The sequence below is a fragment of the Mytilus californianus genome, unplaced genomic scaffold (assembly GCF_021869535.1).
Source record: "Mytilus californianus isolate M0D057914Y unplaced genomic scaffold, xbMytCali1.0.p SCAF_7, whole genome shotgun sequence".
Lineage (NCBI taxonomy): Eukaryota > Metazoa > Mollusca > Bivalvia > Mytilida > Mytilidae > Mytilus > Mytilus californianus.
In genome coordinates, this window is record NW_026262723.1 from 88,076,894 (window position 1) to 88,094,887 (window position 17,994).

The 17,994-nt window shown below is 32.5% G+C and overlaps 1 protein-coding gene across 1 annotated transcript in view; it reads left to right on the plus strand.

Annotated features, from left to right (window-relative positions):
• Window positions 1-17,994, plus strand: part of LOC127708007 (uncharacterized) — a 63,494-nt gene that overhangs the window by 19,635 nt on the left and 25,865 nt on the right. The window contains exon 2 of the mRNA XM_052212795.1: window positions 5,313-5,474. Within this exon, the coding sequence (XP_052068755.1) occupies window positions 5,313-5,474 (162 nt within the window). The remainder of the gene's footprint in view (window positions 1-5,312; window positions 5,475-17,994) is intronic.

Genomic DNA, 17,994 nt, shown 5'->3' on the forward strand with positions numbered 1-17,994 from the left:
CGAAATAATACAAGAGAAGATAATCATCCAAACCAAAACTATCGTTACAGAGGACGCCACAACCACAGAAGAAACTTTCGGAACCATAATTTTAGATGAACAGTAAGACCCGGGTCGTGTCTTCAAGGGCCGCGGGAATATATGACCAGACAATTTGGACTGTGCAATGAAATTAGTTTTTAAACAACATTTTATGAATTCAATTGTTTTAATGTATATTCTTGCTTTGCATTTATTTTATTATTCTGAACTTTGTCGTAAATTTAGGCATAAGTGTTTTACACGGATTATGTGTCATAATCTTGGACAAAGGACTTAAATTCATTTACTCTATCCATTTAATTATTTATTCTCTGTAACAGTTTAGACAATAATTTACTTATACGTGTCGGACATTAATTACTCTTCTAATCTATTGTTATTTCTATTTGGCATATGTTAATCTTCTTAATCCTTTAATTGCTTGTGCTTATATATATATTGTTATTGTTTGTATGTTACTTTACATTTGGTTTGGAGTTTGTTGTTCGGTCTTGCCGGACTGCTAAAATAAAAGTTTAAGGAGCGAAATATTCCTTCTTGATTTCCATTTAGCCGGAACGCCATTTTACCCGGCTATACGAACAACACATGGTCTAGAAAGCCAGACTTGGTACATTCACACAATGGTGTGGGTTTAAATCAGTTATACGTGCTCACAAACTTATCCCTTTGTCTACTTTAAACATGTACCACTGTATTGCCTTACTATATTGCTAACCTTGAAATAAGTGATGGTGAAATATAAACGTTCAAACAGAAAATGGTGCGTTTATAAAATTAGAGAAGAAAATTATTATTACCTCAACAGGTACGTCACAAGTAAAAATCAAAATGTTAATATACAATGGTCAACACAAGACTGTATCAGCACAACACAAGGAAACAGACAAGCTGATCAAAATTATGCACTTATGTAAACAGCCGACAGCATTTGACATATTTAGTCTGTAAATTACTCAACTTAAAGGCATATTCGCTTTCACACCTTATCCCAAGAGGATTGGGTAGGTTTAATTTTTCAAATACTTTAATTATGATTAATATGGAACATTAGCCAAATGACAGGACAAGATAAATGTGCATTGGATATTACCATTTTTTTCATAGACAATTTACTATCAAATGAACCCAGACTAATTAATATCCGGAACATTAAATAAACTGTGGTATAGCGTCTGAGCATTATATTATATTGGTTTAATGCTAGGGAGGTGTCAAGTATAACCTAATGGACGATACCTAACAACTTTAAACAATTATCCTGAGATCACTAAACCTTTTTAAGTGTATATAAAACAGTAGTTGTCTCATCGAAGTATTAGGTTTAAGTTACAAATGGGACCAGCTACACCTATGAAATCGAAATTATTTTCATCTGAGATTTTGTTACAAAATATTAGGTTATTTGTACAAAAGTATTCTCATGGCTACATAAAATCCGGTACTATAGTGACAAATATCACTTGTTATCCCGGACAGTACTATAATAACAATAATAAAGACTAAAATATGTTGTCAGTGTAAATAAAGTTTCTTCCTGGCTTGAAACGACTTGTTTGCAAATTATAAACAACTTTCATACAAGTGGGGAAGGGGGGAGTTATGCTAGCTATACATCTATGTTTAACCCATCATTTTCTTCGGAAAATGCCTGTACCATATCAGGAAAATGACAGTTGTATTCTCGGTATTATTATCCATTCGTTCCGTTGGTTGATATAGTCGAGCGTTTTATTTTGTAAGGTTTTATGGACTTCATTCTTTTTAAATTTACCTTGGAGTTCGGTGTTATTGTTAATACTTTTTTGCTCACGTAATTATTTAAAAGAGTTTTAACTCATTGAAAATTAAAATGTATTTCTGTTCCCTTTGCAGTTAACTTATTAGTGGTAGGTTTGTGGTTTAAGCAGTGTTCTATTGTGCAACCTTAACTCCAAAACTCACCTATTGTCTTTCTTAAATAATGTTTATATACAGGTTGCAATATGGTAAAAATATTGTTCTACTGCCATAATGATTCAGTTGACTGCTATTGAAAATCTTTATCATAGATGACTACGGTTATGTTCAACTATATAAAATCGTAGCAACAGACTTTTCCTCTTTTCCGCTTTTGCGACATATCTGCATTAGACTAGTCATTGAAATTTTACTTGCAGTGAGTATAGCACTACGGGTGCAACTCCTGGAACAGAAACTGCTTAATTGTCCGTCTGTGTCACCAGAGTTCGCGTACTGTGTTTGCTGGTGTTTTTGTTGGTCAATCGTTAGTGCTGTGTAGTGTTTTCTAGCCTTTTTGTCATTTCTTTGGACCATGTCTATTTTTCTTAATGTGCTTTAGTGCTCCCTCGATATCTTCTACTCTTTTTATATTAAGAGACTAACTGTATTATTTAACCATTTGATTGTATTTGTACTTTGCCTTTGAAAAGGGTATTTGAATTGTGTAGTATTGCTGTTCAAGATCAGCTACGAATGTTTCACGTTGTGCTGTTTGCTAACACTATTTTCAGAACACAGTCTATTATTTCTTTTATTCAACATGCCGTTTAATTTATATGTACATCGTGTTCTTATAAAGAAAAGTATACTATTTATGAAAACGTCCAATGATAGGAGCCAATAATAGAAACTCTGGACACATTTTATTTTTATCTATTGTATCTATTTGTACGGTGCTTGTGCTGGATAAAAAAAACAATGTCGAAGACAAGCTTAAAAGACGAAACTGATATGAATAAATTCATCACAGAAATCCAGGACTAAAATTGTGTACGCCAGACTGCGTTTTGTCTACAAAAGACTCATCAACAGGTAATTTAGGTTCGTCGTGGATGTTGAACATTTATTTTCTGTAGACGTTAGCCGCATATTTGCAATGGAAGAGGTCGTTAAATGATAAATTGGTGAGGTATAAATATATACAAGGCACGATAGAGGAAGCTGGTTTTTCTGGAAACGTATCGATAAAATTTTGGAAAGTTACTGTATCCAAAAACAAGGAATGATCAATCAATTTTAGAAAGCACTTGCCATAGATCTAACTAAGTAAGGGAATACAAATAAACGGTACCAATGTGGTAAAATTTTCTAGCTAGTGGTATAAATGTGACAGATAATTTTTTTAAAGCATTAAAAGTTATGAATTTATGAAATTGTTGAGGAGGAAGATAGTTTGATAGCCTGTGTAAAGTGAACTGGGGTTTATTTTTTTTAACTTTCTCTACTAGATGCAAATATCAGTACCTTCATAAAGGATGAAGTATAACAGCGTTTAAAAGACTAGTAAGAAAAACACAAACCTATTAAACATCATAAATCAAACAAACATCGGCTGCATAAAACAGGAATGATCTAAAAGTAACAAAAATTAAAGTTTTGGAATAATTGATATTGATGATAAGAAAAGGAACAAGCTTTATTCCTATAAGGTTTAGTTTAAATATCTATGGTTGCTACCATTGGAAAAGAAAGTTAAGTAAATCTTTACAAAATATGAAGGGCGCAATTGACTTTAGGCAGCTAAAATGAGAAATTTGTATTTTTAGATACAGCTTTGTCATAATTTCAATTGGCCATAGATTACCAATTTAATCATCTATAATAAACCTATGCAAAACCGTGTTCTATTCTTTGTTATTCTTTTCAGATTGTTTAAGGTATTTATTATTTAAGTCTGAGATCATAAGTTAAAACGCTTCCACAATTTATTCCAAACACAAAGACAACTGAAAGGTTTTACAAATCGATCTGTTGATTGTATTCACACGGTTTAATGACTTTTATGGTAATAAATATCAACATCAAAGAGTCCCCTGAATAGGCTTACAATGAAGGTACTTGATTTGGCAGTTGACAATGTTTTTAAGACAATACTTTTATTGGCCCTTTCAAGTGCAAAACTGTACATCAGTGTAATTACTCGATGATTCGGTGACCAATACAGACACGTCGTCGATCTCAGCTTAGAATTCCCTGCTTTTTGTAGGGTCTATTCGCTGTGAAATGAAATGAAAAAAAAAATATTTGTGTAAAGGTTAATTAGGGAAACAAATACCGTACACTGATTTGTTTATGTCTGCATGTTGTCACTTAATGTTCTCTTTACACTAGAATACATCCGAATAAAAACGGCATATGAAGTGCATAATTATTTTTATTCTCAAAAGTTACATTGTCAATTGGTAAACTACATGTATAGAACTCGTTGATTTTGAAAGAAGTGAACTATTTTCGATAAGTTCAATTGCTTTATTCCGTTTGTCATGTGTTTGATTGGCTGGTCTAAAACTTTAAACCTAAATGTCATTTAAGGACGTTGTGGTGCGTTTTTGTTTAGAAGTTTTGGGCTCTTTTTGAACCAGTGTTTTTTATTTTTATAATTATTTAAAGGATATGATTTTGTATTTTGTTCATATCTTAACTGAACATGTGGAATGGGACACACGATCCTTTTCGTTCCATATTATATAGAACTGAATGTTTTATAATTTCGGAATTTAACTACCACATTCGTTTTCAACCTTATATTTGAATAGATATAGGAAGATGTGGTATGAGTGCCAATGAGACAACTCTCCATCCAAGTTACAATTTATAAAAGTAAACCATTATAGGTCAAGGTACGGCCTTCAACACGGAGCATTGGCTCACACCGAACAGCAAGCTATAAAGGGCCCCAAAAAATTACTAGTGTAAAACCATTCAAACGGAAAAACCAACGGTGAAGTCTTTTTCATAGTTTCTGAGATAGTTTTTGACATGTGATAACCAGCATTTTAGAAAACAATACTGTATGAGTATGGTAATTTTATTCACTTCCTGGTAAAAATCGAGGACAGAATTTGGACTATTTACTTTAGCCCGAATAATTCAGTCCCACCCCGTAATCGATCTATAGAACTTGCGAGGCGAATATAAAGACTGAACTATTCGGGTTTTATTTACTTATATATTCTTCAACCATAGTGTATACATTTCAGATTCACACATAATCATAAGGAAGATGAAAGTTAGACGAATAGCCTTCTGTGCTTTGCTCATTGTTGAAAGCCGTACGGTGACCTATAGTTGTTAATTTCTGTGTCATTTGGTCTCTTGTGGAGAGTTGTCTCATACCACATCTTCTTATTTTTATATTTTGAAAATCAAACTGTACACGAAGACTTTGCTTCGATCACTAAGTCTTGCATTTAACACATTAGGAGTTTCTGATAAATAATTAAATATACTAGTATGTAATACAACATATTTTTATTTATCTTTTTCAGTTGATGCTATAGACTGCTATGTGTGCACATCGCTAGATAAAAATAACCCACTATGCATGGACGGATTTAAAAAGAATCTAGCAACATCGATATATATATCTCGAAAATGTGACTTCGATTTTTTCAAGGCTACACATTGTATAAAGCTCAAAGGAGTGAGAGGTATTTTAACTAATTTTTTACCTTAACGATTATTATATTTATGTTATGATACTATTAAGATACAGTTAAGTCCAAAATATTTGTTTTTAAATAATTGACGCCAAAACTGAAATAATTGAAATGGTAATAATAATTTATAACTTTCATTATCAAATTTACTTGATCAATGCACATTAAGCGAAAGAGAATTCACGGTTATAAAAGTCAACTTTTGAAGACTCGCCTTCCTGTCTAAGGCGTATAACTTCCATTTCGTCCTTTATTAAGACATATTACATTATAACCCATTTATTAAACTGACTATATGATTATAAAAACAAAATTATATTCGCGTAGAATTGACATTACAGCAGTGCATCACGGTATCTCTAATTATTCTTCAATAAGTGGAAACAGCGTGGGATAAATGAGGGTTTGACATTACATATTTTAATGGTTAAACATTTGCATAGCGAAGCTGAAATTAAAAATATCAACAAATATAAAGAAGTATTTAGTTGAATGGTAAATGGCCACGCTATTGAATAAATCTTGTTTTATTCATTATACGAGAGAGCTTTTGGTCTGTTATATAACAGCAGAAAGTGTATTTATTACCTCTTTGCATTTAACTGAGAACAAGACTACCTTAATTTGCATACAAAAAAACAAACCGCGCGGTATTATTCATTTAATGAATGTTAGTGATATTACTTTAAATTAGATTTCTTCTTCTCCCTGAAGTTCTAAGCCTGAATCAAATATTTTACAAATGTATATGGACGTTTCTCTTTCACTTCTTTTTGTTTTATCGACATCTTTCGTTATTGCAAGAGAAACACAATGAAAATGGCAGCCACTTCTTTATCTTGAAAAGTCACAACTTGTAGACTTGAAATGAATAAATGGAAACGCTAGGTAAATACATGTACGCTATGAGATAACAATCAACGACACAAAATTCCTGTAAGCGGTCAATTGATAAGGTTCCTGACTGGGGACAGACACATGAAGGATTGAACGGTAGAACTAATTACGAGCTTCACTCTCTTTTATTCTCGATCAGTGGAATAACAAGGGGTTCAAAGATGAAAGTACCAAATACATATGTATAGGAAAATCACTTGACTCTACAATAACAGCATAATAGATAACAAAAAAGTGCTAGCAAACTCACATAATAGTCAAAGAATGACATCAGTTAAAAGAAAGCAAAATACCCGGTTAAACAAAAAATTCCAAACGGAAAGTCCCTTATCGAATGGCAAAGTCAAAAGCTCAAACACATCAAACGAATGGAAAATAATTGTCATATTCCTCACTTGGTACAGGCATTTCCTTAAGTAGAAAATTGTGGATTAAACCTGGTTTTACAGCTAGCGAAACCTCTCACTTGTATGGCAGTCACATAGAGTTCCATTAAATAAACAACAATTTGTGAGCAAAACAAACAGACATAATAGGTAAAAATGTCAAAAATTGGGGTACAGCAGTCAAAATTGTAATATAATCTCAATCAACATAAAAACAAGCAGAAATATTTTAATGTGTTTTTTAGAGGGAATTTACATCCTAATTGTTTATGAGAGTTTGATATTTTGCATTTACCTAATAATTGCAGAGAACATGTTTTTAAAATAATAAATGAACTAGCTGTAATTCCTTCTAAAATCTATGCAAATGTAATTCAACCAAATATCTAATTTTCCTTATAGATTGTATTCAGTGTAGTTGTTTGTTTGATAACATTGTCGATCAAGATATCGTGTAATCGTTTACAGTAACAAAATTAATGTCAAATGATTAATAAGAAAGTTTATTATTTATCAAATACTAAGAATACTATATTTAATCCATATCAGGCATACAAGACATTGGTATCAACATCTTATTTCATCTGATTCATGTCTGTTATATAACTTCTTCATGAAGAAGGATATACCAAACAAAACTTCACTTTAATGAACTAATTAGACATGTGTTTACCGACAGGTTTTATGATTTGCAAAGTTACTTTTCTTAACGAAGGAAGAAGTCATTTAAGTGTGAATTAGTGTTGTCGATATACCTCATCGCAAAGAGTGGTCACAAAGTTTTCCATAATTAATTTCTTAAACTTCAAGTTTCAAACGTTAATAAGATAACCGTATGGTAACACTTAATTTTCTCTCTTGAGTACAGGAACTAAAAAAATGAAAAAAATAAACACAGTACCCATATTATTAAATGAATGTATCCCAGTGTAACCGCACGAGACTGTGTGCTTCCTGATTCTGATTTATTCCTTTTTTCTATACAAAAAAGAAAGAAACCGTAATGAAAAATATATGATGTGTATGTGCACAACGAATATTTTCTTCAACTAGTTTGGAAACCAAAGATATGTTACGAACTACCAATGTAAGAATAGCCAAAATGTCTAAGGTCTGCTTTGCTCTTCAATTCTTGGTAGGAATGTTTTGCTACATTTGATAAATTTTCGAATACATATGGATGCAAATATAAAATGTTCGCAAATAGTAATCTCTCATTTATTGTAAAGAATTTCTTTAGAAAAAGAAATACGAATACCAAATCGTTGGCATGGTATATATAAATATATATATATATATACACGTCTAAACATGTGACAACTTTATGACAGGCATTCACCATCGGATATCACGTGGTTATACAGGGTTTACACCATAATATATTTATAACTACTCTCAAATTTAGCCCAACATTGTTAGATCTTCAAATTTGCTTCTGTGACATCGTGGCAACATCGCCTGCACCGTGGCCAGCGCCCTAGACCACTCGACCACCTAGGCTACATAAAAATATAGCTTTCGGTGTCGATGTAATGCCTTTCCTTGTCGGCTTTATCTTAGGGTTATAACACAGTACATGATGTATAGTGGCAAGTAGATGGTGTTCCTTTCAGATCAGCTATTTTGTTTGTCGTATATATAAGTAAAGTATATGCAGTAAACGTCAACGAAACAGCCACACAAACAACTAAAGATATGAAGAGATCAACATACAACACACACACATACATATATATATAGTGACTAAAAAATGAACCTAACAATAAAAAAGTATAACAAAAATACATAACTCAAGGCAAATTCAAAAAGGGGAAGTCCATAAAAACTGACAAAATCAAACGCTATCAATCAACGGAACAAGTGAAAAACAACTGTAAAACGTTAGAGTAGGTCTTATTCTTAACTTCCTTTCCAATCGGGCTGGACTTTTCCCTCTAATTTTATGACGAAGCCGCATAGCATTGCGCAGCCGCCTTATCACTTTTAACTATAGCTGATTTTATCAGCTTTCATTTCGGGAGGTGTTATCTTCTCGTAGGTATTGAAAAAGGATGATTATCACAAGTATTTTTAAATGTTCAGGACTGATCTTCTACTCATCTCATTAGTATAAATGTATATAGATGCTTCTTCATTTTCCGGACATTTGGGTTTTTCATTATTTCCCTAGAACAACCGATGCAAATAAACTTTAAGCTAACAAGCACGATTGACAATCAATGTATAACTAGATCTTTTTTCCTGAAGATTTTCTGTGCAGGTTTATCGATTGTTCTACTAAAGCAATTCATTAGAGCATTACGTCTTACGGCAGCCTGTATGTTAAAGTAATCTCATTTAATTTGAATCCGATCACTTGATTTCAATGAAGCGGTGTGCTGTTATAACGCATCACCGTTCAGTGTCAGGAAAAATGGTTAATCCAGAATATTGATTCACTAATGTTGTGATGCAGGTGCATTATCAGTCTGAAAAAAAATTCTTTTTCATTTATATAATCTAAAACATTTTTTTTTTAAATATTGTTAGTTTTTCAAGAAAAACAGTAATATTATAATAGAATTCGACCAAATATACAAAAAATGAAGATGCATTGGTTTTTATGGTGTATTTTCTTATCGCTGCAGTACCGCCAGTCAATTCTATTCAGTATTCTCTATAATTAATATAAAAAAAATCCTATACTAACTGTGGTAAGAATTTCATACAATAACATCAATAGACCTTTTCGCTATTTGGAAATCTGCGCCGCTTGAACTATTGACGTCACACAACAATCACTTTTCCATTGTGGCGTCAGTAATTTTCTATTGTGACGTCAAAATTTTACGGGAACATTTGTGATGTCCAGTAATAGCGGACAAATAGCGATAAGGCGTATTGAAGCTTGCAATTGCATTCGACCTAAATATCCACTTTTGCATCTTTTCAAATTTATATCGATTTAATAAGTATGTTTTTAAAATTATAATTATACACTAATGTCATCAACTCAAGAAAAGATGACATTTTTAATGTAACATACGTTTTTTAGTGCGCATCTTAATGGGGACCTTACTTGGAAAAAGTTAAACGTCTACAAATATATGTCCTTGTGAGCTTTTAGTCGCTTATGTTCCTAAACAATTGTTCTACAGAAAATTGAATTATGAAAATATTTGACATGTTGAATCACCGAATTAAATTATATGTCCATAAGGAAAATATGAATTCGTTGGAGGTTCAGTAAAAGACCTTAAATTTATTGCCATAACGGCAACAAAAGAAAGATTGAAAATACCAATCATTACCTTGTTCTGTTGTGAATGAATAGGCGTAAACCTCTCCAATCCAACCCATGCCAAAGACACACACCCATATTAAACCAGTATATTGCGAAAACTAAAATAATTCTTTTTTATTTTGGGTCTAGAACGATGATCGTAATGCCATGTGACTTTGATTTTGCTAGTAAGATTATTTACGACGCCAGGAAAGACTTTTGATATTAAATTATTGAAATGTTGCTTGAAGTCCAATTTTTATAAACTAGTAAACAATATTACAACATTTAATAAGTGTTTAAAATTTCTTATATATCTGTTTTTATGTCTCTGTGGAAAACTACGTTTTCCATCTAGAAGTAATTTCAGTATTTCCAGTGTGCAATGTTTTGCGTGATAAATACCCATCCATTAGAACAGAGTCTACTAAATCAGATATATTTTTATTAGATATTATGCATTGAGGTAACTCTTGAATTGCAATAGGCGTGTTGTTTTAAATAAAGGTCGATTTCGTGCAATTAATCATTATTTAAACATTCTATTATATGGACATTACTTGAAAAAAGATATAGACAGAAAACGTCTTAATTTTTCATCAGCCTAAACCCATCAAGGTATTCATTTTTCATTTAATTACACCAGCTCTCTCGTAGTCTTCTAGTTTTTCAACATATCTTATTTGTGTTGTAACATCACATGAAACGGTCTGTTTGCCACTTATTCGATATCTCGAAAAACATATTTAGACGATCCTGATAAAATGGTAAGAAAGAAATTCCAACATTAGTATAGAAATAAGGAAATGTGGTATAATCGCAATGAGACAACTATCCAACAGAGTTCAAATGATGAAGATATAAGCAATCATAGGTCAACGTACGGCCTTCAACCATGAGAAAAACACATACCGTACTTGTTTGTAGGAAGGTCTTGCCAATTATTTGTAATTTGTTGAGAACTAACTAATATGCACATTTAAGAACATTTGTTATTCATGAATAAAAACACCGTCCCCGCTAGAGGCTGTTTTCGTTTACCTGTTATCAGTAATCATCAGATTGAAACCGTATAGAACTGTTTAATTCAATGTCTCTTGATATATAATAATTCCCTATATTATTGTATGGGACGTTGCCTCGTGTACCCCTTCGTCAATGTAAATGCATGCTCTAAATGATATAATTCAACGGAAGACATTAGCCATTATATATACCATCGACCTAACTGTATCTACGGTATCATTTATTTGAAGTATAATTGGACATGCGATCAGCATAGTTACTTTGAAATTTTTAATGAGAGGACATCATCTATATTTGGAGAGTGGATTTAAGGATAACAACAGATTATTTATATTCTTCTTGGGTTACCCCTGTACGAGTTATGTATAATAAGAATAGGGAACGCCATTGAGCAGAGGAGAACATTTTTCTCATAGTCATGTCTAGTGTCTGTTGATATTACGTTCACTATACATAACATGTAAACATGGATTTTCAATAAAAAATTTTAAAAAATCAATGATGATGTCGGTTTCAGATACTATTTGTTCGAATCAATGTTTTTTTACAAGGTACTAGTATGATTTGTTCCTTTACAATGACGATATCTACGTTGACAATAGAAATAGGAAGATGTGGCATGAGTGCCAATGAGACAACTCTCCATCCAAGTCACAATGTGTAAAACGTATACAATTGTAGGTTTTCAACACGGAGCTTTGGCTCATACCGAACAGCAAGCTATAAAGGGCCCCAAAATGACTAGTGTAAAACAATTTAAACAGGAAAACCAACGGTCTTATCTATATAAAAAACAATAAACGAGAAACACTGAAACAGGTTCCTGACTTAGGACAGGTGCAAACAAATGCAGCGGGTTTAAACGTTTTAACAGGCGCCAACATTCACCCTAACCTGAAATAGTAGTGTAAGACCTTTATAAAACAGAATTATAATAACTTTCTCAATCTTTTTTTATCATGAATAACAGATGTTGAGTAAACGTCAATGAGACAGCAACCCAACAGCACAAATAATAAAAATACTTCTTAATTTGGAATGCAGAATATTTATTTAAACGAAAGAAAAGCCAAAAGATATACGAGGTGAAGGACGTAAGAACACAGGTTGAATACAATTGAGAATGGAAACGCGAAATGTGTCAAAGAGACAACAACTCGGCGAAAGAGCAGAAAACAGCCCAAGGCCATCAATGGGTCTTCAACACAGCGAGAAAATCAGGCACCTGGTGGCGGGCTTTAGCTGGCCCCTTAACAAAAATGTATACTGGTTCAGAGAAAATGGACGTCACACTAAACTCCGAAACATATAAAAGAACCAAAATTGAAAAAAAAACACATAAGACTAACAAAGGCCAGAGGTTCCTGACTTGAGACAGGCGCAAAAATGCGGCAGGGTTAAACATGTTTTGTGAGATATCAACCATCCTCTATAACTCTAGTCAATGTAGAATAAACAAACACACAGCAATACGCACAGAAAAACTCAGTTTAAAAGAAGTCCGAGGTTAGAATAGACAACAGAAGAAACTAAGCAAAATGACAATGATGAACATAATTTAAATTAACAAAGGACTACTAGCAGTTACTGACATGCCAGCTCCAGACCTCAATTAAACTGAAAGATTAGGTCTTCACCGTATGAAATTCAAGCACAACCCCTCCCGTTAGGGTTTTAGTATCATACCATCATAAAATATACGAGAAGAACATAACCCGTATCATGCCAACAACTGGTTTTAGAAGAAATGTGTTTATTGTTGGCATGATACGGGTTATGTTCTTCTCATATATTTTATGATGGTATGATACTAAACCCCTAACAGGAGGGATTGTACCTGATTTTCATATGATGAAGACATAATCTTTCAATCAGTTTAATTGAGGTCTGGAGCTGGCATGTCAGTAACTGCTAGTAGTCCTTTGTTAATTTATGTATCATTGTCATTTTGCTTAGTTTCTTTTGTTACCTATTCTGACATCGGACTCGGACTTCTTTTAAACTGAGTTTTACTGTGCGTATTGCTATGTGTTTCTTTATTCTACATTAGCTAGAGGTATAGGGGAGGGTTGAGATCTCACAAAACATGTTTAACCCCGTCGCATTTTTGCGCCTGTCCCAAGTCAGGAGCACCCGGCCTTTGTTAGTCTTGTATGTTTTTTTAATTTTAGTTCCTTTATATGTTTTGGAGTTTAGTGTGACGTCCATTTTCACTGAACCAGTACACAATTTTATTTAGGGACCAGCTGAGGACCACCTCCGGGTGCGGGATTTTCTCGCTGCGTTGAAGACCCATTGGTGGCCTTCGGCTGTTATCTGCTCTTTGGTCAGGTTGTTGTCTCTTTGACATATTCCCCATTTCCATTCTGAATTGTATTCCCGATGCAAAGACCCTATAAGTGAATCAATATTAATTAAAAAAAAATGCCATCTTTGATGACCTGACAACAGTATCGTAACTATATCCCTTCTGAATAAGTCTGTTTAAATGTTTGGTTAGCTTTTGAGGTGAATGACGACATTTTTGTGCTTTACCATATTACCATAAAAGATGGGATGTGAAATACCTGAACGTATAAGATATCTGCACGCTGATTTTATATTTACGAATGATGTCCGTGTACCGATGATAAAATTTAGTAAATGCTTTGACAAGTTTGTGATACCGGTATCGAAAACCCTGGTATGATAATTTTTCAGTAATACAGAGATTTCTTTCGTTAAAATCAAATATGTTGTTACATACACGATCGAATCGAACAAGTTGAGATATATAAACACCGTAAGATGGTGACAAGGAAACGTCACCATCTAAAAATGGACAATTAAAAATAGGAAATGAAAAATTATCTCTTTTATCGTAAATTTTGGTATTAAGCTTCCCGTTAAAGATATAGATATCAAGATCCAGGAAATGACAGTGTTCATTGTTAGTATTAGCTTCATTTAAAGTCAGTTCAGCAGGATAAATCTCTTTAGTGTACATACTGAAGTCGTCATTATTGGGAGGCAATATATCATCCAAATATCTAAAAGTGTTATTAAATTTTGTATGTATTCTAAACAGATGAAGGAGCATAATTTATGTTGTATGTATTCTAATCAGATCAATTTTGAAGTAACCACTCTAGTATCACAGTAACTTTCAACTACGGTTTTAAATGCTTACAAAATTTATGTTAGAAGCTTGGAAAGAGGTTTCTTAGAGATATTGCCATACCAAGCAACACAACATAGTTTGTAAGGACACAATCGTGTTATTTGGGTACCCAGTGGAATTAAGGCAGACCATGTTCCACATGTTTGGTTGAAATTCTCGAGGAACTTAAATCAGAATTTTGATTGTTCAGGATTTTCGCTTTGATGGGTGTCGTTGGAGTACTTGCAGGGGTTTCGTTAAAATTCCCAATGTATAGAAATTCTTAACTAAAATTGTCCAAAACATCAGCATATGGGGTTACTTGTTTAAATGGTCATGTATCCTCTACATTACGTTTGATTTTGTCAGTTTTTATGGACTTCCCCTTTTTGAATTTGCCTTGGAGTTCAATATTTTTGTTACATATTTTTACTGGTAGGTGACATTTTGCCCATTGCAATCTCGTAGGTTTTACTGAGTTGAAAAAAAAATCTACAAAAACTTCATAGTCACCTGTTGCTCTATGTAACCTTCTGCATATATGAGATTGAAACTATTATCAAATATTTTTGAAGTTAGTAAAGCAAACAAGTAATCTTATAAATTCAGTTAAGAAGTATAAACGTTAATTCCCGTTAAGAGTATGAATTCTTGGTAAATCTTTTGATTTCAGAAGATAGCTCTTTCTTCTGGATTTGAAGTCAACGCTTTTGAGAAATCCCTTTAGTGCTGTCAATCACACTTAAGCCGATCTTTTAAAACTTCAACAGTAACGTTTATATTCAGCCACTGATAAATTGGATAGGGGTGCAAAAGAATTGCGAAAGTGTAGGTTTTCATTTAAACAGTATTTCGCCTGATCAGCAAAATTTTATCACAACTATCTGTAATTCCTTAAATTTGTTCAGTATACAAAAAAAGAAGACTGATCACAAGAATGAACACTTTAAAAGCAATAAACTATAAAATGGCCAAATCCTAATCAGGCGAAAGGTTTCGGTTGTCAAGTGGTCAAATAATTAATACTGGGAAGTTTTGCAAACATCTAAATGTATATAAATGTCTTCAGTCTACCATTGTTATGATTTGAGATCAAGTCGCGCTCTGGTCATTAGCAAGATGAACTCGATTTACGAGCATGCAATAGATTTGTAAGAGGTGAAATGACGTTGAACACCATCAAATAAACAATTTCTGAAAAACTCGAATATTTCCAAGTTGATAATTATGCAACACATTATCGTCGTTTGTCATTCGTTGTATATAAAACTAAAACTTCAGCCGCTAGGAGTTTGCGTGTTTTACCGACAAATAATTCCTTTCATTTTATAATAAACTCATCATAGATATCAGGCTAAAAATTGTGTACGCCAGACGCTCGAATTAAAATGGTTTAAAAGGATTCAAACAATAACTCAGAAACTGACATTATAAAGGTGCTTGATTTCTTGATTGAAAACATGTTTGTTACGTTTAGAGATCGTGTTTTTCAACAATAATCGGCATTCCGATGTCACTTTGGCATCTTTCGTCTCTCTTTTTGTTTATTCTATGTAAAAATATTCCCAATACAAATTGAGCCAGAATCACAAGTTTACCACAAAACGAAAGCAATCAATGAAACTTTCTACAGCCAATCACAGAGTATTGTCTTCAGGTATGCAAATGAGATAAGAATTCATTAAAATCTAGTATGTGTTTGTCCAATCACTTGGCTGCATATTGTATTGATTTAGCTTTTATTGTAAGTTTTCAATACACCCATTGTTCTTATTCGGAGATACAAAAACAATAACAGTAATAATTATAATGATGATATTGATAATAATAATGACAAAAAGAAGATCTTGATTGAGACCAAATGACTGCAATACGGTAGTCTTACTGAATCTGAAGTTATTTCGGTTGTGCAAATGTTTTTGTAGATACGTTTCTTCATTCTTATTGTTTAGAATAACGATATTTTCGACGTACGAGCTGTTTGTTGGGTTATACCAATTTGATTATACTATCGCTGTCGTCTTCTATAATTGAAACACAATAAATTGTTTCAGTAAGTGGCTGACGGTATATTTGTCCTCACTTTTCCGAAACGCTTCCGTAGAGACTAAGAAAAATCTTATTTTATGAGCTGACGTTCCATTTATATGGATTGGTAAATTAATGCAACCTAACACGCTAATAAATATAACAAGGAGTGGTGGTTTAAAATCAGAATTATTACTACTGTAAAAATTGATGACGAGATACGAGATACTACAATTATGTTATTTATTTCAATTTGGAATTAGAAATTTTTTGGTAAAAAAACCTCTACTGAATTCCAAATTAATTGTGCTAAATGATCATTAAACATTATATGTTAATTCATGCCTGTAACGAGTAAGGAATATAACATTTGTTCTACTTTCTTTCCGTTGGTTGATAAAGTCTAACGTTTGTTTTGTCAGTTGTTATGGACTTCTCCTTTTTGAATTTACCTTTCAGTATTTTTCCTAGACTTTTTTACATTATTTTATGAAAAATTCTGTCCATACAGATGACTTTTATTAATTGTAAGCAACAGTAAAAAAGATTTCTAGCAAGTAATTAAGTAATCTAAATGACAGACATAAACCAATTATCGAAGTTTATATCGGGTTGGCACAATCATTTTCGTGTGTCGTAATAATGATAGAATTGGATTTGTTATTAAATGACTATAAATGTTTTAATTCGGAAAATAAAAAAAAACCCAAACAACAATCCAAAAACCAAAACCCAAAATACAAAATTTTGTAGCAGTCTGACTGCCACAGAAAATCTCAATACTTAATACGGTTGGAACGAACGATTTGAATATAATATATCTTAGTCGTTTGTAGTCGTCATTTTTCACACTTAAGTTGATTTGAGACTTCGGGACTCGCTGTTAAGACTGGTTAACGTCGTCTTGTATAAAAAAAAAAATATAGTTCTACGTCAGCGAGGAAAGAGAACGCATCTTGTCTACGCCTGATGGAGCAAATTAATCACGGGTATGGAAAGTTTTATCAATTATATGAACTAGGATTATAGAAACATAATGAACCTTGGTCATAAAATATATAAAGGAAAGGTAAAAGGATTGTCATAACTTGTTAAAAAACAACTAGGTTGAGATATAAAAAACCCAATTCAATTGATTGTTCTCAGCCCTGAATTTAAATCTAACAGCCTTTAAAAATCGTGATCATGTGATGCTGCGTGATCTCAACTGTAAGCTCTTTTCCATTAAATGGTGCTTTTCTTTTCAATCTAGCATGATTTTCCAGTGATCGGATATATATAAGCAGGGTTTAGCTTGTATATCTTTCAAATGATAGAAAATTTAATTTTGTATTTTCTAAAATTCATTTTTGATTAATATCCTTTATCAAATATCGTATTAGGTATTGTGATTTTCTGTGGCAGTCCGACTGCTAAAAACTTATGTATTTTGGGTTGATTCAATTCAATTCTTTATTTACACTCAGACACAAAATATGTGTTACATGAGGACAAATTACAAATCAAACACAATAAATGACAGAATAGACAGAATAGACAGAAAAATAATAACAAAAGTATACTATCTAAAGATTATAAAACTTGTAAGGTACATGCATCTTTCTAGATGAGAGTAAATAGTTGTTTGAAAAATATAGATAAATTATGCAATACCTGACAGTGACATAATGACAGCATCTTTTGCATTTTTAGTACAGATGGGTATGTTGAATAATGTTTCGATATGTATTTCTTCCGAAAGTCAGGGATAGTAGTATTATCACATACATATAA